The 23,323-nt window shown below is 36.9% G+C and overlaps 4 protein-coding genes across 4 annotated transcripts in view; 3 read left to right on the top strand and 1 right to left on the bottom strand.

The window, feature by feature from the left end:
• The window catches only part of LOC125238792 (alpha-1,3-mannosyl-glycoprotein 2-beta-N-acetylglucosaminyltransferase), a 39,561-nt gene extending 33,810 nt beyond the window's left edge, over positions 1–5,751 (top strand). The window contains exons 6-9 of the mRNA XM_048146235.1: positions 1,990–2,080; positions 2,516–2,620; positions 3,185–3,352; positions 4,476–5,751. Of these exons, the coding sequence (XP_048002192.1) occupies positions 1,990–2,080; positions 2,516–2,620; positions 3,185–3,352; positions 4,476–4,589 (478 nt within the window). The 3' untranslated portion in view covers positions 4,590–5,751. The remainder of the gene's footprint in view (positions 1–1,989; positions 2,081–2,515; positions 2,621–3,184; positions 3,353–4,475) is intronic.
• A 7,612-nt stretch (positions 5,752–13,363) lies between these two features.
• Positions 13,364–16,286, bottom strand: LOC125238621 (adenosine 5'-monophosphoramidase HINT1-like). Its single transcript, XM_048145983.1, has 3 exons — positions 16,092–16,286; positions 15,638–15,752; positions 13,364–14,916 (listed from the first exon to the last, which is right to left on the bottom strand). The coding sequence occupies exons 1-3, from the start codon at positions 16,173–16,175 to the stop codon at positions 14,738–14,740; spliced, it is 378 nt and encodes a 125-aa protein (XP_048001940.1). The 5' UTR covers positions 16,176–16,286; the 3' UTR covers positions 13,364–14,737.
• A 276-nt stretch (positions 16,287–16,562) lies between these two features.
• On the top strand, positions 16,563–18,295 carry LOC125238620 (adenosine 5'-monophosphoramidase HINT1). The gene is made up of 3 exons (XM_048145982.1): positions 16,563–16,720; positions 17,493–17,604; positions 18,104–18,295. Exons 1-3 carry the CDS (start codon positions 16,607–16,609, stop codon positions 18,262–18,264), a joined length of 387 nt encoding a protein of 128 aa, XP_048001939.1. The 5' UTR covers positions 16,563–16,606; the 3' UTR covers positions 18,265–18,295.
• Positions 18,296–18,732: 437 nt separating this feature from the next.
• Positions 18,733–23,323, top strand: part of LOC125238533 (translin) — a 34,636-nt gene continuing 30,045 nt past the window's right edge. The window contains 5 exon segments of the mRNA XM_048145867.1: positions 18,733–18,911; positions 19,074–19,161; positions 19,630–19,732; positions 21,335–21,407; positions 21,410–21,458. Coding sequence (XP_048001824.1) covers positions 18,834–18,911; positions 19,074–19,161; positions 19,630–19,732; positions 21,335–21,407; positions 21,410–21,458 — 391 coding nt within the window. The 5' untranslated portion in view covers positions 18,733–18,833.

Genomic DNA, 23,323 nt, shown 5'->3' with positions numbered 1-23,323 from the left:
GGTCTACTTTGTGTCTTGTTATCTTTTTTTAATAAATTGCAAGATTTACATTTCCATGCATTTTTTGACTCCTTGGTCAGTAAGCGATATAAATTCTCGGAATAGCCAGCGCAGTCAAATTCATATCTATTTTTGCACAGTGAGCATAATATCGTGTTTTTTACATCAACGCTCATTTTACATCAACGTTAGGTACTACGTATTGGGACATTCTCTCTCCATAATAATTATTTACCTTCGGCTGTATTAATCGTTTTTCTCTGACACTTTTTGTATTATACTTATTTGTTACCGTTAGTTTATAGCAATCTTGAAAGTAATATTCTAATCCTACTAAATATGTCACTTTCTTATCAACCGGTAATATTTTACATAAAGAAAATAATAGATCATAGTTTTTATTACAACTATCCTTATCTTTTTTGCTAACTAGGAACTTGAGCAGTCTCATCTGTAGATTTCTGATGTCGTTAATATAAGTTTTAAACGTTCGACCATATACTATTAATCCGTAACTAATCAAGGAGTCAGCAAGAGCGTAATATACAACATGTAAGGTTTTCTTATTTAATGCTCCGTTTAGTTGGTAGAACTTCCCTAATACCGCCCTCAACCTATTACAAATATCGTTCACATGCGGTTTCCAATTAAAATTAGTGTCGATTGTTAGACCAAGATATTTAAATGTTTTTACATATTGTAACTTATCACAAATACAATTCCTTTTATTTACATGTAAACACTCATATGTGTGCCCTATTATTCTTAATTCTTGATCATTAACATTTTTAGCTGACCGGTTGTATGGGCCGGTTGTAGCCGAACTGGCCTAAAGCGTAAGTTCTTATCCAGCAAACTAAACTTTGATTGCACTTTTTATGACATAGGAGGCAAACAAACAGACAAGTCGACTGATGGTAGGTAAGCGATCACTGCCGTCTATGGACTGAACAGCCGAATTGGAAAAAAAAAGAAAAGTTGGAGGTGCTAGGCTTGTGTCGTTCACGAACTATGAACTGTTAGGAATAAAATCCCATCAATGACCGAAATGAACTGAATCTTTCCAGGCTCCAAGATTCGGTCTTTGCTCATTTAGTTCAGTACCTATAGGATCGGCGAGCGCGAGCGGTTTGGATCGAGAACGAGCGTGTGAATACGCCGACCGAGAGCGAGAGCTACTTAGCAGAGCAACAAAAAAACGTCAAGTTTTCATATTAAAGTTCGGTTACTTACAACCTTTGGGCCCGGAATGTTAATATCTGTGGACTATTCGTATCATTTTGACACTATTCGGCCCCATTCGTTCTGATCTTTCCGACCGCAGTGGTCGCTGGTCTGGCTGAACTAAATGAGCAAAAGACCTAAAAGAGCGAACTAGTTCGTAGGAGCGATTGAACGAGATCGGAGCGCTCCGATCAACGAACGAAACGGCACAAGCCTAGGAGGTGCGTTGCCGGCTTTTAGGATGGTTATGGGTCCTTTTCTTGAGCTTCTACGATGACATTTTAGAATAATTTTTTTGTAAAACTTTCTATTTGCAAAGTGAAAAAACTATGATTGCCAACTCAAGATGGCCGCAAGATAGCGGCCAATCCGAGATGGCGGATATTGACTACTACCATGCATAAATTGACCGCGAACGCCTAAGACCGCGCTTACACTCCACCACACATAGATGGCGCCACAAAAAAAAAATGTCTTGTAGCTTTCGATTATACTTGTAGATGGCGTTAAGTGTCACTTTTGACATAGATTTACGGCTCGGAATTGACACTTAATGCCAATCTACAAATAATCGGTGGCAACAAGGCATTTTTTGTGGCGCCATCTATGTGTGGTGGAGTGTAAGCGCGTTCGTAGGCGTTCGCATTTTAATGTATGGGATGGTATGATCTTGTTATATTTAATTTATGCTACTACACAGAAGCTGGGATAAGATCTCCTATAGCCATGGAAGGATGTTTATGATGTTGATGATGTCTTTTGCAGGTTCTTCGACGACTGGCTCCGAGATCCGGTGAACACGCAGGGCCGCGCGTGCATCCGGCCGGAGATATCCAGGACCTACTCATTTGGGAAGGTAATCATCATCCTCCATGCGTTATCCCGGCATTCCTGATGACCGATCTGGCCTAGCGAGACCGGTCATCAGGAATGGTCGTAGTAACTAATTATAAATGTATTTTTTTTTAATGAAAACTAAATAACAAACTAAGGTATAATGAAACTTTATTTAAAATTAATAATTATGATATTTAGAGAACAATTTTTATATAAGTTAGTGACTATTTTATGACATGCATGCATTATTATTTCTATGCCGTATGTGGCAGGATGTTCTGATCAAAAAATGTATTACCAACCTGTACCAATGTACCATATTCAAAGAAATAAATTATTTGATTGATTGATTGATTGATCAGCTTTACATATTTATCCTCTACCTATACCTATTCTGTTAAAACCCAATGTCCTTTTAAAAGGACATATTCAAAATATGCCGAAATGTTTACAGGCGGGCGTCAGCAAAGGTCTCTTCTTCGACAACCATCTGCGCTACATCGTACTCAACCAGGACTATGTCGAGTTCACAAAAATGAATCTCACTTATTTATTAAAGGTAACTTTCAGGATAATTCACACCTATTTCTCGATTAACCGAATTTTAGCATGGGATATTACTGTAATGTTTAACTCTGTAAGGGTACTGCTTTATATCCTTAGCTAGCTTACTATCTAAATTCTAATTAGTTGCATAAACTTAATAGTAATGGATTTATTTAAAATGTAGCTTAACTGTCAAAAACTCTTGCATATTATAAAACATGTTTTCTATTAAATATTTAGTAAGTTTTTTGTTAAATAGGTACCTATTTTGTCTAATTTTTCATTTTTAACCCACTACGACGGGGTGTTAAAAGTTTGACGTGTGTGTCTGTCTGTATTGTAGCTCCCGAACGGATGAAGCGATTTTTTTTTGTTTGAAAGCTCAGGAGTGTTCTTACACCATGTTTGATGGAAATCGGTCCACTATGACGGGGTTTTTTTTTTCAAAATTTAAATGTTGTGGTTATTTATCTCTTCCAGGAAAACTACGTCCACAACTTATACTAGTAATGCATTTATACTAGTAATGTTTATTTCGATTTGCGACTTAAATTCAATCAACCATTTCGATTTTTAGCAAAACTACGACCACAACTTCACAAAGTACGTGTACTCGCTCCCGAACGCGACCGCCGAGGAGGTGATGAGCGGCGCCGCGCCCGCGCCCGCCGTGCGAGTTGCGTACACCAACCCTCGCACCTACCACAAGGCTGCCAAGAGGCTGGGGCTCATGGACGACTTCCGGGTAAGCTTCACCCCCTTGGGGCCCACTGTCCTAATACTAGGACCAAATACCTACGATGAAATTTGAAATAGAATTGAGTTGCATTTGTTTTGATTCGTTCCATTTTCAACCTTCTTACCACAAGGCTACCAAATGACTCGGCCTTATGGACGACTTCTGGGTAAGCTACAGGCTTTAGTCTTTAGCCTTAAGGCTGCTTTAAAAAAAAACGTCAAAAGAATGTAAAATTGACAGATTTAGTCTGTGAAATACTACACTTTCCGTTATCCAATAGATTTATTTAATTAAAATTTCAGTTAGAGCATCTTATTATCTTGATTTTTATAAGACTGGATTTTTGAAAACCAAGTCACTAAATTAATTATGATTTTTTCTCTAATGCACGTTTAGTTTAGAAAAACTCACGTATAGAGCTGAATTAGTCGATCTTATTTGTAAAATTTGGACAATTTTGATTACTAAAACAGGTAAATTTATAATTCGTATACCCTGTTCTACAAACTTCTCAGACTACATTTTTATTATAAGGTTTTAAAAAAGAGTAAACGAGGCTAAGACGAATTCAATTTTTTTCAGAAATTACCTAAAATTTGACAATTTCTTTGAAAATCTACATCACATCGAAATAATTTTTGTACTTAATTAATCTGCAACGTTTACTTAAATTGCTGTTATACCTTAGTGATTATAAATTGCTATAATTTATTTTTGGCAATTTTTTGAAAACGAGCCTTCACCGGTTTATTACCACTTTTGGCCATTTTCTCATATTTTGTTAGACCAAGTAGAAAAAGTCCTATAATGTGATATATATTTGTAAACTACTCGCAAAGCCCTTTAATTTGATACCACACACGATATGATCAAGCGCTCGGTTGCGATTTCACTGTTTTTCACACGAAAGCCCTCTTAAGTTGACGCTCGGCTAGACGGCGCTAATAAGTATTCATATTTGACATTTTAACACATATCAAATTAAGAATAAGGTCAAATTGTCAAAACTGATGTTCAAAAGTTTGTGATTACACATTTTACTTTGACAGTAACTCTCCATATACTCGATCCTCTTTGACATAATTAAGAAAGTCGAAAGATGAAACTTCAACTCTGTTTTTTTTTTCAGAGCGGTATACCGCGAACGGCTTACAGAGGAGTAGTCCAGTGTACGGTGAAGGATCGCCGCGTGTACCTCGCGCCGGACTTCGTGTGGACGCAGTACGATCGCACGTGGGAATAGCGAACGTAGACGAGTAGCTTTAGACACAGTAACCTAATGTTCTTTATTTAGGACATAATTTATTTAAAAAAATGACAATTTCTTTCTGCGTCCTAAAGACACGCGTAGATAGTCTTTAAACCAAGTAATTTAAATGTTATACACGTTAAACTTTCGTGATATTCAAATAATTAATGAATCTACGGTTGTACTCTCGTTATTATATCGAAGCGTCCAGTCCGCGGACTTTAGCCGTCGCGTGAACTCCTATATGATATGCCTGAAGAGGGGCCTCCGAATTGGCCCGAAACATGTCGCAGCAATAGCGATATATCAACGTGAGTTAGATTCCTTAATTAATGTAAATGTTTTTGTTTTAAGACAGCTGATCGTTTTTTTTGTCACTTTTTTAAATGTGACATTTTTGATAAATTTTATGTGATTTCTACTCAGAATCAGTAGCTTTTTCAATCCTAAATAATAGGTAAAAGATGTGTCCCATACGATTTTTTCTTATTTTGTTACCATTTCCATACATTTTTTTATTTATTTATTGGTAATGGGCAACAAACAGCTAAAATATCACATAAAAGAATAACAATTTGTATAGTAACAAAAGTGTATGGAAATTCTGGGACACCTTGTCTCCTATTTAGATAGAAAGTGCTCGTGATTCAGTACAATTGACCTAAAATTCCATAAAAATATGGCAATACAAGGCGTGTTCAGATATTTTTGCGCGCTCCGTCCGCTCAGATATATCTGGCGGCTGCACCATGTGTGACCTAACACCCCGGACCGTGCCGAGGCGTAGTCCAGTGCACGTTGAGACGTGGGGATAGCGAACGTAGAGACTTAGCTTTAGTGCGTTTTCACATTATCCGATCCGATATCGGATGTCGGACCGATATCCCATACATTACAGGCGCCATCTTGGATTTTTTGTATTGAAATCCTTCCGACATCCGATATCGGATCGGATAATGTGAAAACGGCCTTAGACACAGTAAGTCATTGTCCTTTACTTAGGACATAATTTATTAGGACATATTTTTTTCCGGTGACAAAATGTCCTTTACACGCGTAGATAGCCTTAACCTAGTAAATCAGCAATTCCCGTTAAGTTTGTACATTTGGATCACGTCTCCGATTTGGATAAAAATTGGTAGGCTGATAGAGTCCATGATGCTGAGCAAGATCCACTAGGTTTCTCAAAATGTCCTAGGTTGATTGTATGAAACTTTCCTTTTTTGTTACCGAAAAAGTATAGAAATCTGGTAACAAAAAAGGAAGGTTTCATACAAACTACATAGGACATTTTGGGAAATCTAGTGAATCTTGCTCAGCATCATGGACTATCAGCCTACCAATTTTTATCAAAATCGGAGACGTGATCCAAATGTACAAACTAAACGGGAATTGCTAAAATAAATGTACTTGTACAAGTACAAATTATATTCGTGTTTTGAAAATCAGAAAATATGGTCTCGGTCGTACCAAATTAAAACAAGTAAATAATAATTTATCTATTTATGTTAAAGATTCTGACTACAAAATGTCGTTTCTGGGGCGGGATCGTTATTTCAGCGAACATAGACGCGCGTACCATGTAACCCATTGACCTTTTTTTAGGACAGATAATTTATCTCAAAAAGATAACGATAAAATATCCTTTTTCAGTACAGATGGTGTTTTTTACGCACTAGTGCGAGAAGTGGTTCATTATATGCCAGGTCGAAACTTCGGATGGCCATCAGTACTGAAAAACGTCGAAAAGGAAATTCGTAACTCGTGTCGATTTAAAACACTCCCTTCGGTCGTGTTTTAATTTATCGCCACTCGTTTCGAACTTCCTTTTTTACGCACTTGTATCGTAATGTACTATTTGAGTCTGCGTTGTTATTTCAGCGAACTAATGCGCGTAGATACGCTTAAACCAAGTAACCGAATGTTCTTATTTTAGGACAAACGTTACAGATAATGTATATTTATTTAACTTAAAGGACGGCCTGACGTTCCATCGTTTATCACGCGACCGTGCTTGCCTGAGTTCAAAAATGTAACAAAATACCTGACTCTCTATTTGAATGGAGATATATTTTAGTTATTAATTTATTACGTTTAGTACCTAACTTATAACAAAGAGTTATTAATTGTGAAAAATCGATCCTTTAACTAAAACTGAAATAAATGGTGCAAAATGATAGACACCCGGTATTTTATAAATTCGATGGAAAGGGGTTGGAAGGTCAGATGGCAGTCGCTTTCGTAAAACTAGTGTCTACGCCAAACCTTGAGATTAGTTGTCAAAGCGGACCCCAGGCTACCATGAGCCGTGGCAAATGCCGGGATAACCAAAGGAGGATGATAGGTAACATTTCAATATTGTAAGATTTTTTTTACAGTTTTATTACAATTGATAACTCTTTGTCTATATGTTGATCGATATGTAATACGAGCAGTAGACAAATTCTGTGAGAACGCAAATGTAACTTGTTTTAATTTTAATTTATTTAATATGTAAATTGTAAGTAACATGTGCATTTAGATAATATTCACTATTTTACAATTTTATACAATTTCAGCCATTCATTCAACCTGTGTCTGCGGCTGGCAAAACGTACCTGCGACAAAAATAGTAAGTTTCCTTTTCGCACGTGTATCGTAATTTCTTTCGCTTGCTATCAATATTGGCACGTGCGGTTAAACAACTACTTTGCCCCCTGGCAAACAAATAACTATTTGCCAGCCGTGGAGACATTAAAACATGTATATAATAATTATATGTAAATATTTGTGTAATTGTATTAATATTTGATAAGCATTGGCTCGATATAAAATATGTCACAAAATTTAAATTTGCCAGTATATATGTGTATAAAATAAAACATGCCAATATAATATTTAGGTTAATAAATGTAATTAAATTATAATTAATATGAATTGTGAGAAAAAAATGATGTATTAATAAATTTAATTAAATAGTATGTCCATTTAGATATGACAATGATTAATAAACAATAAAACGTAGATTTTATTATCGTTGTTTTTAATATGATCTAACAATATTTTATTACTTTTTTCGATCTAACAATAAATAAAAGTTACTCAAGCACTGGTAGCCTAGCGGTAAGTACTTTCGACTTTCGTTCCGGAGGTCGCGGGTTCGAACCCCGGCTCGCACCAATGAGTTTATCGGAATTTATGCGCGAAATATCATTTGATATTTGCCAGTCGCTTTTCGGTGAAGGAAAACATCGTGAGGAAACCGGACTAATTCCAATAAGGTCTAGTTTACCCTTCGGGTTGGAAGGTCAGATGGCAGTCGCTTTCGTAAAAACTAGTGCCTACGCCAAATCTTGGGATTAGTTGTCAAAGCGGACCCCAGGCTCTCATGAGCCGTGGCAAATGCCGGGATAACGCAAGGATGTTGGTGAATAAAAGTTACCCAGTCGATTTCTTGTAGTGATTTTGTTTAGTGATAAAGGTATTAGGTATTAATGAAAAAATATTTTGATTAAGTTTATGTAAGTAAAATATCAAATGGACATACTATGTATACAATAGGCCTGCGATATACATGCTTGTATCCTGCATAACCACAGATTATTAATAAGTTACTAAGGCACTGGTCCCACCGCGAGCTAGTAAGCTATGAGCTATCGGCTATAAAGACGAACAAAAGATAAGCACTCCCGTGCAAATAAAAGAGACACGGCGATATTGACAGCTCACCGCTGGGCGAGTAACTATAAACATCGCTGTGTCTCTTTTATTTACGCGGGAGTGATTATCCTTTGTTCGTTTTTATAGCCGATAGCTCATAGTTTACTAGCTCGCGGTGGGACCAGTGCCTAACGTAACAGATCCTTCACTTGCCCGCAAAACGACAAATACGTACGCTTTATTTAACTAATACTAAGTTAGTACGTAAAACTCAGAAGAATAGTAGGTACGTGCCACGCGACTACACAGGCGGGCGCTGGGCGCCCCTCGACCACTTGTTCATTCGAATGAACGGCTAACGGTAGGTACTTAACGCGGACCGCGAGCGAGTGACATAGGCCAGCAATTCCCTAATAGTTTGTACATTTGGATCACATCTCCGATTTGGATAAAAATTGGAGGGCTGAATAGAGTCCATGATGCTGAGCAAGATCCACTAGGTTTCCCAAAATGTCCTAGGTTGTTTGTATGAAGCTTTCCGTTTTTGTTACCGAAAATGTATAGAAATCTGGTAACAAAAAAGGAAGGTTTCAGACAAACAACCTAGGACATTTTGGGAAACCTAGTGGATCTTTCTCAGCATCATGAACTCTATCAGCCTACCAATTTTTATTAAAATCGGAGACGTAATCCAAATGTACAAACTATATTCGGGAATAGGCTAGTTTCCTATACCTAAAAGAAAATATTTCATGCAGTGCACGAAATAAAGCACCACATAATTAAAAGAAAAATATGGACAGTAGTTATTTTTCAACATAATTTCCATTTTATAAGTCAAAGAGAAATATATAAAGTAAATGAATTGACCGTGACGTCACTCCTCAGTATTTCATAGTAATTCCATATTAACAAATCGTTGTGATAGTTCTTAAAAAGATGCTGATTTGACTAGTAGGAAACTAGCCTATTGCTCAGGCCGGGTACAAGTGGTACGCCACGTACAAAATACGTACCTGCCAGTTCATTAGCCAGTAATTTTGTACGCGACTGGCATGCCAGTTGCGCAAGCTGCAGAGGCATATGTATCGCAGGCCTTATAGATAAACTAAACGGCTATACAAGGTGCTCGCGAGGAACCCATATAACTTTAACGGCATATTCTTGGTCACATTTTAAGACTAAAATGTCATATATTTTCTAGATTTCGTCTAGTTTCAGAGTTATTGCCAATAAAAAAAAAATATTTCCGTATTGTTACTCAGTAGAAAAGGTTTCTTAACGGCGCTGATGCGCAATTGTGGAGCATAGTCTCACAGTAGTCATTGATAGATGTCAAAATGTGACAAGAAAAACTTCCAAATAATTTGGTTTTTAGAAAAATAAATGAAGGAACTCATTTTAATTGCCAACTTTATGGATAAAAAAAAAATTTTATGTGAAAATACGTCCAAAAAAGTAAAAAAAAAAACAAAAAAAAAAAAATTATTTTTTTGGCGAAAAATTTTAAAATTCAGATAACATTTTTTCTTTCTTTTTGCCTCAGAAACGCGTGGTTCAAGTTATGCGGGTTCCTCGCGAGCACCTTGTATACTATGCACGGACGTCACTAATATTAATGTGAAATATTCTAAAATATTGTCATAGGTACAGGTCAATTCACGAAAGTTGGCACGGATGGAATGTACATAACCTTACTACAAAATTAAATTTTGAAAAAACCTCCGACCGCGACATAGTGGACCGATTTTCATGAAACATGGCTAAGAACACTCCCGACTAACTCAGCTTTCAAATGAAAATGAAACATTTATTTTTCAAGTAGGCATATTACAATGAGCATATGAACGTCAAATAAAGCAAACAAAATAAACATACATACATACAATCACGACTGTGTCCCATAAAGGGGTAGGCAGAGCACATGAAACTACTAAAGCTTCAGTGCCATAAAATAAAACTAAATCTAAATCGGTTTATGCCGCAGACAGACACATACCGTCACTACTTTTAAAAAAACTACTTTGATTGTATGAGTGACACCTGTTTTTTTGTATCATTCGGTATACATTCGGATCGTAACTGTCATTAGCCGCCATTTTTAACCCCCGACGCAAAAACGACGGGGTGTTATAAGTTTAACGTGTCTGTCTGTCTGTCTTTAGCATCGTAGCTCCCGAACGGATGAACCGATTTAGATTTAGTTTTTTTTGTCTAAAAGCTGAGTAAGTCGGGAGTGTTCTTAGCCATGTTTCATGAAAATCGGTCTACTATGTCGCGGTCGGGGGTTTTTTTTTATTTTTTTTATTGGTTAATCTGTCACACACATGCATATTTTCATTCACTCATTCATACCATACATATAATCATACATACATATAATCACGCCTGTATCCCATAAAGGGGTAGGCAGAGCACATTAACTACAAAGTTTCAGTGCCACTCTTGGCACAAAGGGGTTGAAAGAAATCCAAATTGTGACATTGCAGTGACAGGTTGCCAGCCTCTCGCATACGCCACAATTTAACCCTTATCCCACAGTCGACGACACGGGAAGAAAGGGGATGGTGAAATTCTTAACCCGTCACCACAAGGATTCATACCAGATAAATAAATAAATAAATAAAATAAATATTATAGGACATTCTTACACAGATTGACTGAGGCCCACGGTAAGCTCAAGAAGGCTTGTGTTCTGGGTACTCAGACAACGATATATATAATATATAAATACTTATATACATAGAAAACATCCATGACTCCATCCATGACATCTTGTGAATCGACCTGTAATTTGAGGAGAGTTGAATGGAAAGAACGAATGATTGTAATTTCATACACAGGTATATACAGATGTAGTGCAAAAAGGGTTTCCTTCGTCTTTTTCCTGAAACGTTCGTATTTGCCATGCTAGTTCAGTCAATGTCAGTACATCTTGTACTGAGACTGACTGAAATAGCATGACACGTTCGTACGTTTCCGTAACAATACGAAGGCAAATCTTTTCGCACTACATCTGAAATAAATTAAAAAAACACTATTTTCTTTCTTAAGAATATATTTTCCCCTCACTAGCTCGGAAACACGTGTTTTGTCCTTTAATACCAGCGGGTAAAAACGCATTTTATCCACTAGTGGGTAAAGTAATTTGACCTTGAATAAAGTCAAATTAACTGCTATAAAATTGATAAAAGTATGTGAATCTGGTAATAAAGATGATTTACCACCTGTGGAACTACTGGAAGCAGTGATAAACGCATTTTTTGCGTTTTAGTTTCCTCGCTACAGTGAGGGGAAAAGTTTTGTGTTACACTCGGGTGCAAATGTATTTTACTTCTCGTTTGTTAAAAAACTCGCAAGTTCAGGGTTCTATTCTCGAACCACTCGCTTTGCTCGTGGTTCAACTATAGAATCCTTTCACTTGCTCGTTTTTCAATTCCACACTCGGCGTTAAAATACAACTTTGCCCCCTTGTATAACAAATAACTATTACGACATATTGTGTATTGTATGGACTTTATTTTACAATGCAACACTGAGAGAAAATACAACCAGTTTTCATGTTCGTTCAACAAGTTTTTTGGTTAAAATAGCGCCTACGTGCTCTTTGGTTCAAACAACAAGCTACTTGTCATTTGAATCGGCAATATATTTGAATCAACAAGTCGATTTTATAAAAACAACCTGACACATATTGTTTTAAACATACGTTTGGCTGATTCAAACGGACAAACCGCAACAAGTCGAACTTGTTAAATTCACAATGCAAATTTCTCTCAGTGAATAGGTGTGAAGACGCTTTTGACAACAGTGTTATGTTATGTTTTATATTACCACTGGCGGCCAAATATCCTAAATAAAGAACAAATTTGTTTTCTTCGTCATGATCCATACTAATATTATAAATGGGAAAGTGTGTGTCTGTTTGTTTGTCCGTCTTTCATGCCAAAACGGAGCGACGTATTGACGTGATTTTTTAAGTGGAGATAGTTGTAGGGATGGAGAGTGACATAGGCTACATTTTGTCTCTTTCTAACGCGAGCGAAGCCGCTGGCAAAAGCTAGTATAAAATAAAGTGTTAATTCTTTATTTAGAACATTGAGTAACACAAGGAAATAAGGCTTAATGCCACTAAATATGACTGTTTTTGACTTTATTAAATGTGCATATTTTCAATTTTGTAAACTTTTCAATATCACGTCAGAAAAATTGTCTATCTACCCAAAAAAATGTACAAAATCAAACATTACTTTTCACCACACCAACTGTTAAACATCAATTTTGCTATTCGAAAACGGATAGCAAAATTGCATTTTATCCACAAGAGTGCAAAGTAATTTCATACAAATTTTAACTTGATGCCTTGAGCTGGCTGGTAGAATTTACCTACAAATAATTATTTTGAATCTTAAATATTGAATAGATTGCTGGATTTGATTTAGTTTGATGTTTTGTAGTCAGTATTTTGTTCGTGTTGGTGTGGTGAAAATGTTTGTGTTTTACTCGGTGGCAAAGTTTTTTTTTTTTAATGGGATAGGAGGCAAACGAGCAGACAGGTCGGTTCAATATTGGAATCTTTCGCTTGCTCGGGTATCAATATTGGCACGTGCGGTTAAACAACAACTTTGCCCCCTTGTATAACAAATAACTATTACTTCAGATTCAGATATATAGTTACTTCGGTATACATATAGTTAGTTATAGGAAACAGAATAGCATAGTTAGTTATTTTTAGTTCGTATATTTTTCTAAAAAACACCATACACCTGTGATAGATGTTACATAATTTGCTGTTGAGAAACGGGCTTCGTCTGTTCGATATAAAATTGACATGTCATAGTTTTGACACTTAGTAGAGTTAATTGTAAAGCCCGTTTCTCAACGGCAATTGATCAGCAATTCCCGTCAACTTTGTACAAAAATTAAGGGAAAAGTTAAATTTGTTTTTATTAATTCCTATTTTGTTACCAAGATTTTGTTGATGAATTGAGATTTTATTAAGTTTTATTTCGTCATTAAGGTTCTCTAGTATCTATATTTTCTTAATTATAACAATTATCCTGTATATATCTTACGAAAGTCGAATTATATTACTAAATGTTGGTAACAAAATAGGATCAATTAAAATTTGCTGACGTGGCATTGTACAAAGTTGACGGGAATTGCTGTGATATACCATCTATCACAGGTGTATAGTTTTTTTTACAAAAAAAAACGAATTAGAAAACTAACTATGCCATTCTGTTTCTTATAATGGACTTAACTATATGGCGAAGTTAACGGAAATAAAAAAACACGGTGGATAGGATATCGGTCCATCGGATAGATAATGCGAAAACGCACTAAGGCGTGTTGAGATTTTTTTTTTTTGGCGCGCCCCTCAGCGCTACTCAGATATATTTGATGGTGACTAATATGCAATTTCATGTATTGTGTAGTTCTCATGGAAAAGGTTTCTTAAGTGCGGAACTTATACCGTTACCTTCGAGTTCGAGATATAGCTAAACTTAAAAAACGCCCATATATAGTAATATTTCACTTGAAAAAGGGCAGTTTTTGAGTAGAGCTATAATTTTATTATAATATGTGTAAGACTGTGATCTGCATATTCCTTAGTGTATGTTATGTAATTGTAATTTAATATAATTCAGTTTGTTATAATTATGTTGTTTTATTAGGATTCCGTACCTCAAAAAGGAAAAACGGAACCCTTATAGGATCACTCGTGCGTCTGTCTGTCCGTCTGTCACAGCCAATTTTCTCCAAAACTACTGAACCGATTAACTTGAAATTTGGCACACGTATACCTGTACCTCTGACTCAAAAACGAACGTTTATAAGGAAAAAAATATCAGGGTCTTACGAGGCTACACAGCTATGTATTAAAATACAGAAGACCGCAGCCAAATAGCACTAGACCCTACTCATAGTGTTGTATTCCTGCCGGTGAGTAAGGCTGCCAGAGCTCGACGAGGGTGCGGTGTGCTGGTGACGGAAGGATTCACGGAACTAATCTGTTGATACTGTTGATAAAATGACGAAATGCTATTTTTCGAAAAGGACGGCTAGTAATTTTAAATCTAGTGGTAAGACCACTCGTTTTCGTTTCTGTTAGTAGAATTTAAATCGCTAGTAGTGGAGTTATTATTGAACGAAAATCACGACCGATCACGGGACCTGCGGCAGAGTATAGACACTGTTAAACCCTGTCAAACAAGTCCGTCAGTAAATAAGAGCAAAGAAAACTATAGGTACCTATCCTTTTCTCTAGCACCCTAAAGAAAAGGATGCATATAGTTTTCTTTGTTCTTATTTACTGACAGACTTGTTTGACAGAATATATGTATATTATGTATCAAATGTCTGTATATGCGAGTGCGCGTGTGAATGTTGTGTGTATCAAAGCCGAAAAATTCCAAATTTAAAATTGGTCTGAGTTTTACGAGGTTATTACATACAGCTATGTATTTAAATGTGTATGTATATGTGCGAGCGTGTGTGTGTCAAAGCCGGGCTCCCGGCCCGGTCGGCCATAGCATGTGGTGCAGCGCCCGCCCGAACACATGGAGCGCCCGAAGCCTCCCCGAAGCCCCCGCTCGGCAATCCTCGTCCACCACCACGTGGTAACCGGCCTTGAGGCCTCTGAGTGCTGCCGTGTCTTTAGCTACGATCAGGAGGTGACCTGGAACAGAATAAAACATAGTGTGTTCACGAATAAACGTTTATTCTATTCTATTCTATTCGATTATTTATTTTTTCTATGTATTTATCTATATAAGTAAGTTTATCCGTCGCCTAGCACCCATAGTAAAAGCTTTGCTTAGTTTGGGGCTAGGTTGAAGCCAAGGATACACTAGGGGACAAATGTCCCACGACACGTGTCGCCAGCGACGTCGGGTGAAGTAGCGCGACGTTGTCAGACTTCGCTCGATTTGTCTGGCAACATCGCGCGACACGTGTGGGCAGTGACATCGGGTGTCGCGCGATGTCGCCAGATATGTCAGGCGAAGTCATAGAAATAGGATGACAGTAAGATGACAATAAGCGTAAGCGAAATGATAGGTCTGTGGGCGAAGTCGTACGACTTCGTTAGACATCGCTGCGGATATAAGTCGCGCGATGTCGCCAGATATGTCAGGCGAAATCGGCCGGCTTCGCTTGACATGTCGCCGACACATGTCGTGGGACATTTGTCCCCTAGTGTATCCTTGGCTTGATGTGTGTATGGTGTGCCCTCTTGGTGTGCCCCAATATTTATTTAATTAATTTACTCCCGGGGGTCACTCGTTGACAACGAACACGATATATCCTGTAAGTGAGAACGAGAAAGAGTTATTTGTTTCTCGCTTTCACTTACGTGAAATATCCTAAGGTCGCAGTGTGGTAACACTTTTAGAAGTTACCAAGAATTTTCTCGTCCTCATCTGAAGCGTTGCACAGTCTCGGGATATTCTTCTTCGGTGCAACCACGTAGTGAACCAGCGCTTGTGGATTGTATTGTTCGTCGAAAACGTAGCACTGTAACAGATTATATACCTAAATTATGTTTCTTATTTAAGTACGGTAGGTACTACTACTTTGATCGTGATGAGTAATAATAAAAGGTCGAAGCAAGGAATTATTTTGTCCCGTGTCCCGATCAGCGGAAAGTGTTCAAGGAAAAGACAGTATTTTTTAAAACGGCGAAAACTTCACAAAATATCACACGATAACTACAAGTATGTTATATTTTTAAAAAGAAAGGGTCCTTTTCATACTTTTCAAAAATAGAACTTTAAAATTTAAAAGAGGCAAAATTTTATAGTAATAGACTACTGAGTATATTATTTTAAAAGGTACTTTTTATTAGGAACATACCAAATCGTCTTCGTAAATGTAGTGTGCAGGCTTGACACCAAAACAATATCTGTTTGAATTACTTTTACTTTCTTTTGTAGCCATTATTAAAAGTTACTTTAGTATTTGGTTTAAGCACTAGTGAGTTCATTAACACATTATTACAAATTAGTACAAATTACTCATGTTTGCTATCATTAAACAAGTCATCGTGAATAAAGACATTGATTGCGATAGTTACGATAACACTTGATAAAACTTTATCAAACTATTGTTTGCAATTTTTCGGTTTTGCTTTTAATGTTTAATGTTTCAATTAAGTAGATGGATACGATACTCAAGTCATGTGTATTTCGTTTAATTTTTAATTTAGATTAGAACTAAATTAAATAAAATGCAGCTATAGGAAACTATTTGTTTAAAAACCTGATTAAAACTTTTTAAATTTTTTGGTCATGTTTCAAATTTCGAAAAACGGAACGTAATGCGTCAGCCAGCTGTCAAGTGTCACCGAGAAAAAAACAAAGTAAAGAAATATGGCGGGCGGAGAAGTCGAACTCGCGCAATCTGCTGCCCCGGGAGGCGATACCATTTTCGGGAAGATCCTCAGGAAGGAAATCCCGGCGAAATTCGTGTACGAAGATGATCAGGTATGTATTTCGTTAATTTTATGATCATTCCGGCCGGTTTCGACCTCTTACCGGCTCATGACGTGATGACTAGGCTTGTGCCGTTTCGTTCGTTGATCGGAGCGCTCCGATCTCGTTCAATCGCTCCCACGAACTAGTTCGCTCTTTTAGGTCTTTTGCTCATTTAGTTCAGTCAGACCAGCGACCACTGCGGTCGGAAAGATCAGAACGAATGGGACCGAATAGTGTCAAAATGATACGAATAGTCCACAGATAGTAACATTCCGGGACGAAAGGTTCTAAGTAACCGAAGTTTAATATGAAAATTTGACTTTTTTGGTTGCTCTGCTAAGTAGCTCTCGCTCTCGGTCGGCGCAGTCACACATTCGTTCTCGATCCAAACCGCTCGCGCTCGCCGATCCTATACTGAACTAAATGAGCAAAGACCGATTCTCAGACCACGGAAAGATTCAGTTCATTTCGGTCATTGATGGGATTTTATTCCTAACAGTTCATAGTTCGTGAACGACACAAGCCTAGTGATGACGTTTCTGTCAGCTGTTTAGCTCAAACATTCGTATTGTTATTATTATTTTTCTCGGTAGTATTCGTAGTTTCATACTGTTGCTGTATTGTTACTTGAAATTAAAGAAAATCGCAGATAGCGGTAGATAAATCAAGAACTTGTAGAAAATTAATCATAATTTTGTAGGTTAGGTCAGTGTTGCCAGCCTGTTCCTTTATTCCGAACTGTTACGAATTTCACAAATTTATGTTTTTGTTTTATTTTCAGTGCGTAGCTTTCCACGACGTGGCTCCGCAAGCTCCTACGCACGTCCTGGTGATCCCGCGTAAGCCTATCGCTCAGCTTTCAAAGGCCGAAGATTCTGATGAACAGTTACTTGGTAAAAAAAAAACTTATTACTTAATGAAGTTTTAACGAAACATATTTTTCATCAGACTAACTGGTAAAGTCTTTCTTGATTCTTCGAAAACAGCAAAATTGCATTTTATCTACAAGAGTGCAAAGTAATTTCATACAAATTTTAAGTTTTAAGCTGGCTGGCAGAATATACCTATAAATGATTATTTTGAATCATAAATATTGAATGAATTGATGGATTTGATTTAGTTTGATGTTTTACAGTTAGTATTTTGTTGATGCGTACAATTCACTACGCTTGCGGTTCAATGTTTAAATCTTTCGTTAGTTTCTCTTGCTCGGGTATGAATGTGAGGTTAAACAAGAACAATTACTATTTTTTTTTTACTTTGCCTGCTTGTAAAACAAATAACTATTTCAGTACTTACTGGGTGCCGAATGAAGTATACCAATATTTGCGTTTATAAAGTTGGCAACTCCTCTAAACTTGTTATTGAAGGTAAACAACTTAAATTTCCCAGGACACCTGCTGATCGTGGCTCGCAAGGTGGCCGCGCAGCTTGGCTTGGACGAGTCTGGCTTCCGTCTGGTCATCAACGACGGCAAGAACGGCGCCCAGAGCGTCTACCATCTGCATATCCACATCCTCGGCGGCCGCCAGCTCAAATGGCCCCCGGGCTAGATTTGTTATAATAAAGTTTTTATTTATGTGACATTTGTTTTTATTTTTCCTAATTTGTAGAGGATACTTTAGTCGCTCGAGTCGTGGAATTTACTGGATTCCATACATTGAACAATTCTCCGCACAGACAATACAAGAAAAGTATGACGAGAGTATTTGACAAGCAATTAAAATATAAATTGACAGGCCATTTTAGTCAGAAGAAGCGAAAACAAAAAAAATGAAAATGTGGACGCCAAGGGCATAAAGCCTATTTTACTTATTTTCGAACTTAAATATGGCTGTCTGCTGAGATGAATTTTACGCATCACTAAAAGTAAATGTATTGCTCCAAAAAAAGAAAGTAAATGTATGCAGTTTTACCAAAGTTTTGCAATGCATTTTCAGTGATTAGCGCTGGCAACATTTTTGCTTTATTCTGTTTGGTTGACGCACTGAATATACGTTCCGTGAAACGAAACGCAAACTCTTGTTTCCCCCGCCGCCGCACCACTCGGTTCCGGTTGTTTGCAATCCATATTTTGTTTATTTACATAAACTACATCTTATAAGTAAGAAAAACATTAAAAATGGGTGATAATCATTTAATAACGTCCATATTTACGGAGTTTCAAAAAACTCTTGACGAAGAGCAAGAACTGCGAGAGGTAAGATCGAAATAAAAAATGTTCTTGTAAAACTTATAATTTTTGCAAAGAAATTACTATTTTTGATTGTAAAAATGTTTACAAAGTATCTTATTAAGTATACATTTAGCGTGTCTTTATATATTTACGGTGTATTTCATGTGTTTTTGTCAATAATTTTAGGTTATACGCACAGTGTGTAAGGAGGTTGATCAAATCTCACGCGAGGCGGTCACAATCCTGCAAGTTATACACCACAGTGAGGAAGGAAGTAAGTGAACTACGGAACCCAAAAAAGGGTCATCTTTTGATCTGTATGAAAAAAAAAAGAAAATGAAAAAGTTTATTATATAAATTAACAATTACAGAAAATCGCGACCCTGTCCTGATGTTTCATCGCAAGTAAACCTATATTATAAAACTAAACAATTTGTAGAGCGAGTTGCATAAGGAAGTACAAAAAGCTTACAAATAACATTCTCATTCATTCATCTATGCATGTTAAAAAAAAGCATCTTGGACATAATTGACAAAATGTTTATTTATTTATTTAAACTTTATTGCACAATTGGACAAAAATTACAAACGGCGGACTTAATGCCTTTAGGGATTCTCTACCAGTCAACCATAGGGCCAAACATAAATTCGCGAATGTGTGTGCAGTGAGAAAATAATTTAAAAAGTATAATTATTATTTACAATCAATATAATACATAAATAATATGTTCATTATTTTTAGTTGCCCCGGCATGCCAGAAAGTGAGAGAGCTGTTTGAGAAGGCCCGAGCTGGGTACGCCAAGCTGCGTGAGACGGTGCCGGCTACAGACTACTATAAGTTAGTATCTCTCTCTCTCTCTCTCTCTCTCTTTAGCCTTATTCTACCCTTCGGGTGTAGGCCTCCTTCAACATTTTAGTATCTCTATATGACATAATTTATTTTTAACCCCCGACGCAAAAACAACGGGGTGTTATGAGTTTGACGTGTCTGTCTGTCTGTCTGTGGCATCGTAGCTACCGAATGGATGAACCGATTTAGATTTAATTTTTTTTTTTGTCTGGAAGCTGAATTAGTTGGGAGTGTTCTTAGCCATCGGTCTACTATGTCGTGGTTGGGGGTTTTTTTCAGAATTTTAATTTTGTGCGTAGGTCATTATTATGTTATACAATTAAATCTGTCAATAGACCAAAACCACAATAAAACATTTCAGAACATTTTTAGGGACTGATTGTTAAACATTAATTCCATCCTTTTCTTAAAATTGCATTTTATTTATTTATATTTATTTATATTTATTTATTTAAACTTTATTGCACAACCATAAAGTAACACTAACACTATGGATTTTTTCCGAAATAAAATTATTGAATTGAATTGAATAAAGTACAAATGGCGAACTCTCTACCAGACAACCATTGGACCAAACAGAAACTTACAATTGGTGCGGAAAATAAAACAGAAATTTAAATAGATATAAGTCGCTATCTAAATACTATATGCATCATCAATATACATACGTAAATAAGTACAATCATATACATACATAAACTAACTAAAAATATATACATACTATACATTACTGTCTAACAACGCTGGTGTACCTGCGAGAAGTGTTTAATTTAGAGATGGGCCGAATATTCGGTAAATATTCGGTATTCGGCATATTCGGCAAGTTTTTCAATGTTCGTATTCGGCCGAATAATTCGGTTGCGTTGCCGAATATTTACCGAATAAACAAATTAAATAACTAATGAGGATCTCCCACCGCGAGTTAGTACGTATTCGAACAAAAGATAAGCACTCCCGTGAAATAATAAGCTCACCGCCTATAAAATAAACATCGCTGTATTTACGCTTTATCTTTTGTTCGTTTTTAGGAACTATTGAAAAGAGATAATTAATTCCCTATGCGTCAAAATGTAAATACAATTGTTTTGAAAAATGTTAAAACCGTAGTTTAAGAGTTGAGAAGAGTTCAGAGTTGTTCTAAGTTTTAGTTATCCACTAAATCATAATTCATAAGAACATAGTTGTAGTCACATATGTAACCATTATCTCAATCATTTAATAGTTTTAACTTAACATCCGCTTTAAAAATATGGCGTAACGTAACCGAATCTGAACCGAATGTTCGGCCGAATATTCGTATTCGGCAAAGTCCATATTCGGCCCAACTCTAGTTTAATTATTATGGTGTGTATTAATTTTTACATGCATAAAATTAAACTAAACTGACAAAAACAAATGAAATATCAAAAGTAACATATACCACGACCATTTAAATTGAAAATAAAATAATAATAACAATAGAGACGATTCAATCATTCATTACATTCATTAATAAATTCATTGATCGAATAGTGGCTTTTTCTATCAGGTACATTTTCAAAGCGCTCACCCTACCTCGAATTGTCTAATTTGACAAAATGACACAGGTACATCCACTGGCCACATGACGCAACGCTACTGCTTCCTCATAGCGCTCACCATATGGCTTGTAAATAGGTAGATCACAATAGATCAAATGGTCGCAGTGATACACATGAGACAGTGGCTGACGTGCTCGGCAGTAAGTATGCATTGTAAATAGAAGTAGATCACAATAGATCAGAAATGGTCGCAGTGATACATAAGGCGCTCTGAAGCCTAACAAAGCCCCTAACCACAGTATAATAAAGAGTACTATCGTACAGTATGGCCACTCCTTCTCCCCGCTGAAAGTGCCGCCCACCCCCTCTCGGTTACCTCACAGTTACCGCCTGTCAAAAACGCGATCAGTCGACCTGTCATATCCCACTCATACAAGCGTAGTACGCGTTCACCTACACGAGCTTAGACTGTGTGCTAGGAACGCGCCTCTTTCATATATTTGATCGCCAGTGTCCGAGGTGTCCCTAACCAAGAAGAAGAAGAAATAGAGGTAATATTGTGTTTTATTTTAAACTAGCTTTTGCCTGCGGCTTCGCTCGCATTAGAAAGAGACAAAAAGTAGCCTATGTCACTCTCCATTGTGCTCATTTAACTAGAAAGTTATTATGAGATAAAGGCTTTTTGCAGATGTGGTCGTTTTGCGATCAAGTCTTTTTTTTTTTTTTATACCACGTCGGTGGCAAACAGGTATACGGCCCGCCTGATGGAAAGCGGTCACCGTAACCTATGGACGCCCGCAACTCAAGGGGTGTCACGTGCGCGTTGCGAGTCGTCTAAGTATTATTACCTCTCGTCATTAGATGGAGTGACTGTGCATAACGTACGTGATATAATTAGAATAGCCACTTGAGTGCGGGCTAGTCATACGCTCAAAACACCAGTGTAAGGGCGCTCTCCGGAACCATGATCTTCTTACGCGTCTGGACGGCACATTTTAGACTGGTTACGTAGCCGTATTCAACTCGTGTGCACTCCGTAACCACATGGTATCGTTAATGAAACTTATGAATGAATGGCGTTGTTGGTAAAACGAAAAGCAATATGTGAATATGTGTGTGTGTGTATTATGCAATAAAAACAAGGTGAGACAAAAGTGGGGTTTTTAACACACTGTGCCGCACGGGTACCGGCCGGCGCCGCGGCGGTGCGCACACGAGTACACCGGACGCGTCTGTGTGCGTTAGCAGGCGTACAAATAAAGTGGCTTTCTGCGGGCAGCCGAGCGGCACCGCCCCCGACTGCGCGATGGCAATAAACACAAAAATCACAAATTTGAATTCGTGCTTGCCTACCTTATCGTGTTAGTTCTTCATTATTAATAAATAATTTTAATTATTGAATGTTGATTAGAACTGTTATCTGGGCCATTTTTATTTTTGTCAAAGTTGTACGTCCACCCGACTTTTTTTTAATTTGGAAATTTTTATGTGGTTTCCACTCAGAATCGTGAGCTCTTTCACTCCTAATAGGAGAAAAAAGTCTCCCAAGTTTTATCCCATTCCGTTACCATTTTTTCATACATTTTGTATGGCAGTAACGGAATGGAAGGTTTGAAAAATGTATGGATATCTTAAGATATTTTTTTTACTTCCTATCAGGCAGGATCGAAATACCTTGAGATTCTGAGTATGAATCGCGTAAAAAACACCCATGTTACAAAAAAAGAGGGGTGAACAACTTTAAAAAAAATATGGCTCATCTGGCCGGTAGCCATAAGGCCATAACAGATAATAGTAATTATGTGTTGAAATGAAATGAAAATGAAATATTTATTTTTCAAGTAGGCATATTACAAATTACAATGAACATATGAACGTCAAGTTTTAGTAAATAACTAATTTCGGTGTTTTTCTCAATTTCATGAGTAAAAATTACTCTAGAAAATGAAATAAAACTATGGAAACGGATTAAATTGCGTATAATGAATTTAAAATACTATATTTACTACTATTTGTTTTTATTTCTATACTGTATTTTAAATTCATTATACGCGATTTAATCCGT

Source organism: Leguminivora glycinivorella, chromosome 24 (genome assembly GCF_023078275.1).
Source record: "Leguminivora glycinivorella isolate SPB_JAAS2020 chromosome 24, LegGlyc_1.1, whole genome shotgun sequence".
Taxonomy (NCBI): Eukaryota; Metazoa; Arthropoda; class Insecta; order Lepidoptera; family Tortricidae; genus Leguminivora; species Leguminivora glycinivorella.
Note: the sequence above shows the minus strand (reverse complement) of the source record. Positions and strands in the feature narration are given on the sequence as shown.

Bases quoted from the DNA above. Each gene is read 5' to 3' on its own strand.
- LOC125238621 (XM_048145983.1), bottom strand. From the start codon at position 16,175: ATGGCTACAAAAGAAAGTAAAAGTAATTCAAACAGATATTGTTTTGGT. The intron at 15,753-16,091 runs GTATGTTCCTAA...AATCTGTTACAG, and splicing joins ACATTTACGAAGACGATTTG to TGCTACGTTTTCGACGAACA. The intron at 14,917-15,637 runs GTAACTTCTAAA...ATTCTGTTCCAG, and splicing joins TGAGGACGAGAAAATTCTTG to GTCACCTCCTGATCGTAGCT.
- LOC125238620 (XM_048145982.1), top strand. From the start codon at position 16,607: ATGGCGGGCGGAGAAGTCGAACTCGCGCAATCTGCTGCCCCGGGAGGC. The intron at 16,721-17,492 runs GTATGTATTTCG...TTTTATTTTCAG, and splicing joins TCGTGTACGAAGATGATCAG to TGCGTAGCTTTCCACGACGT. The intron at 17,605-18,103 runs GTAAAAAAAAAA...TAAATTTCCCAG, and splicing joins TTCTGATGAACAGTTACTTG to GACACCTGCTGATCGTGGCT.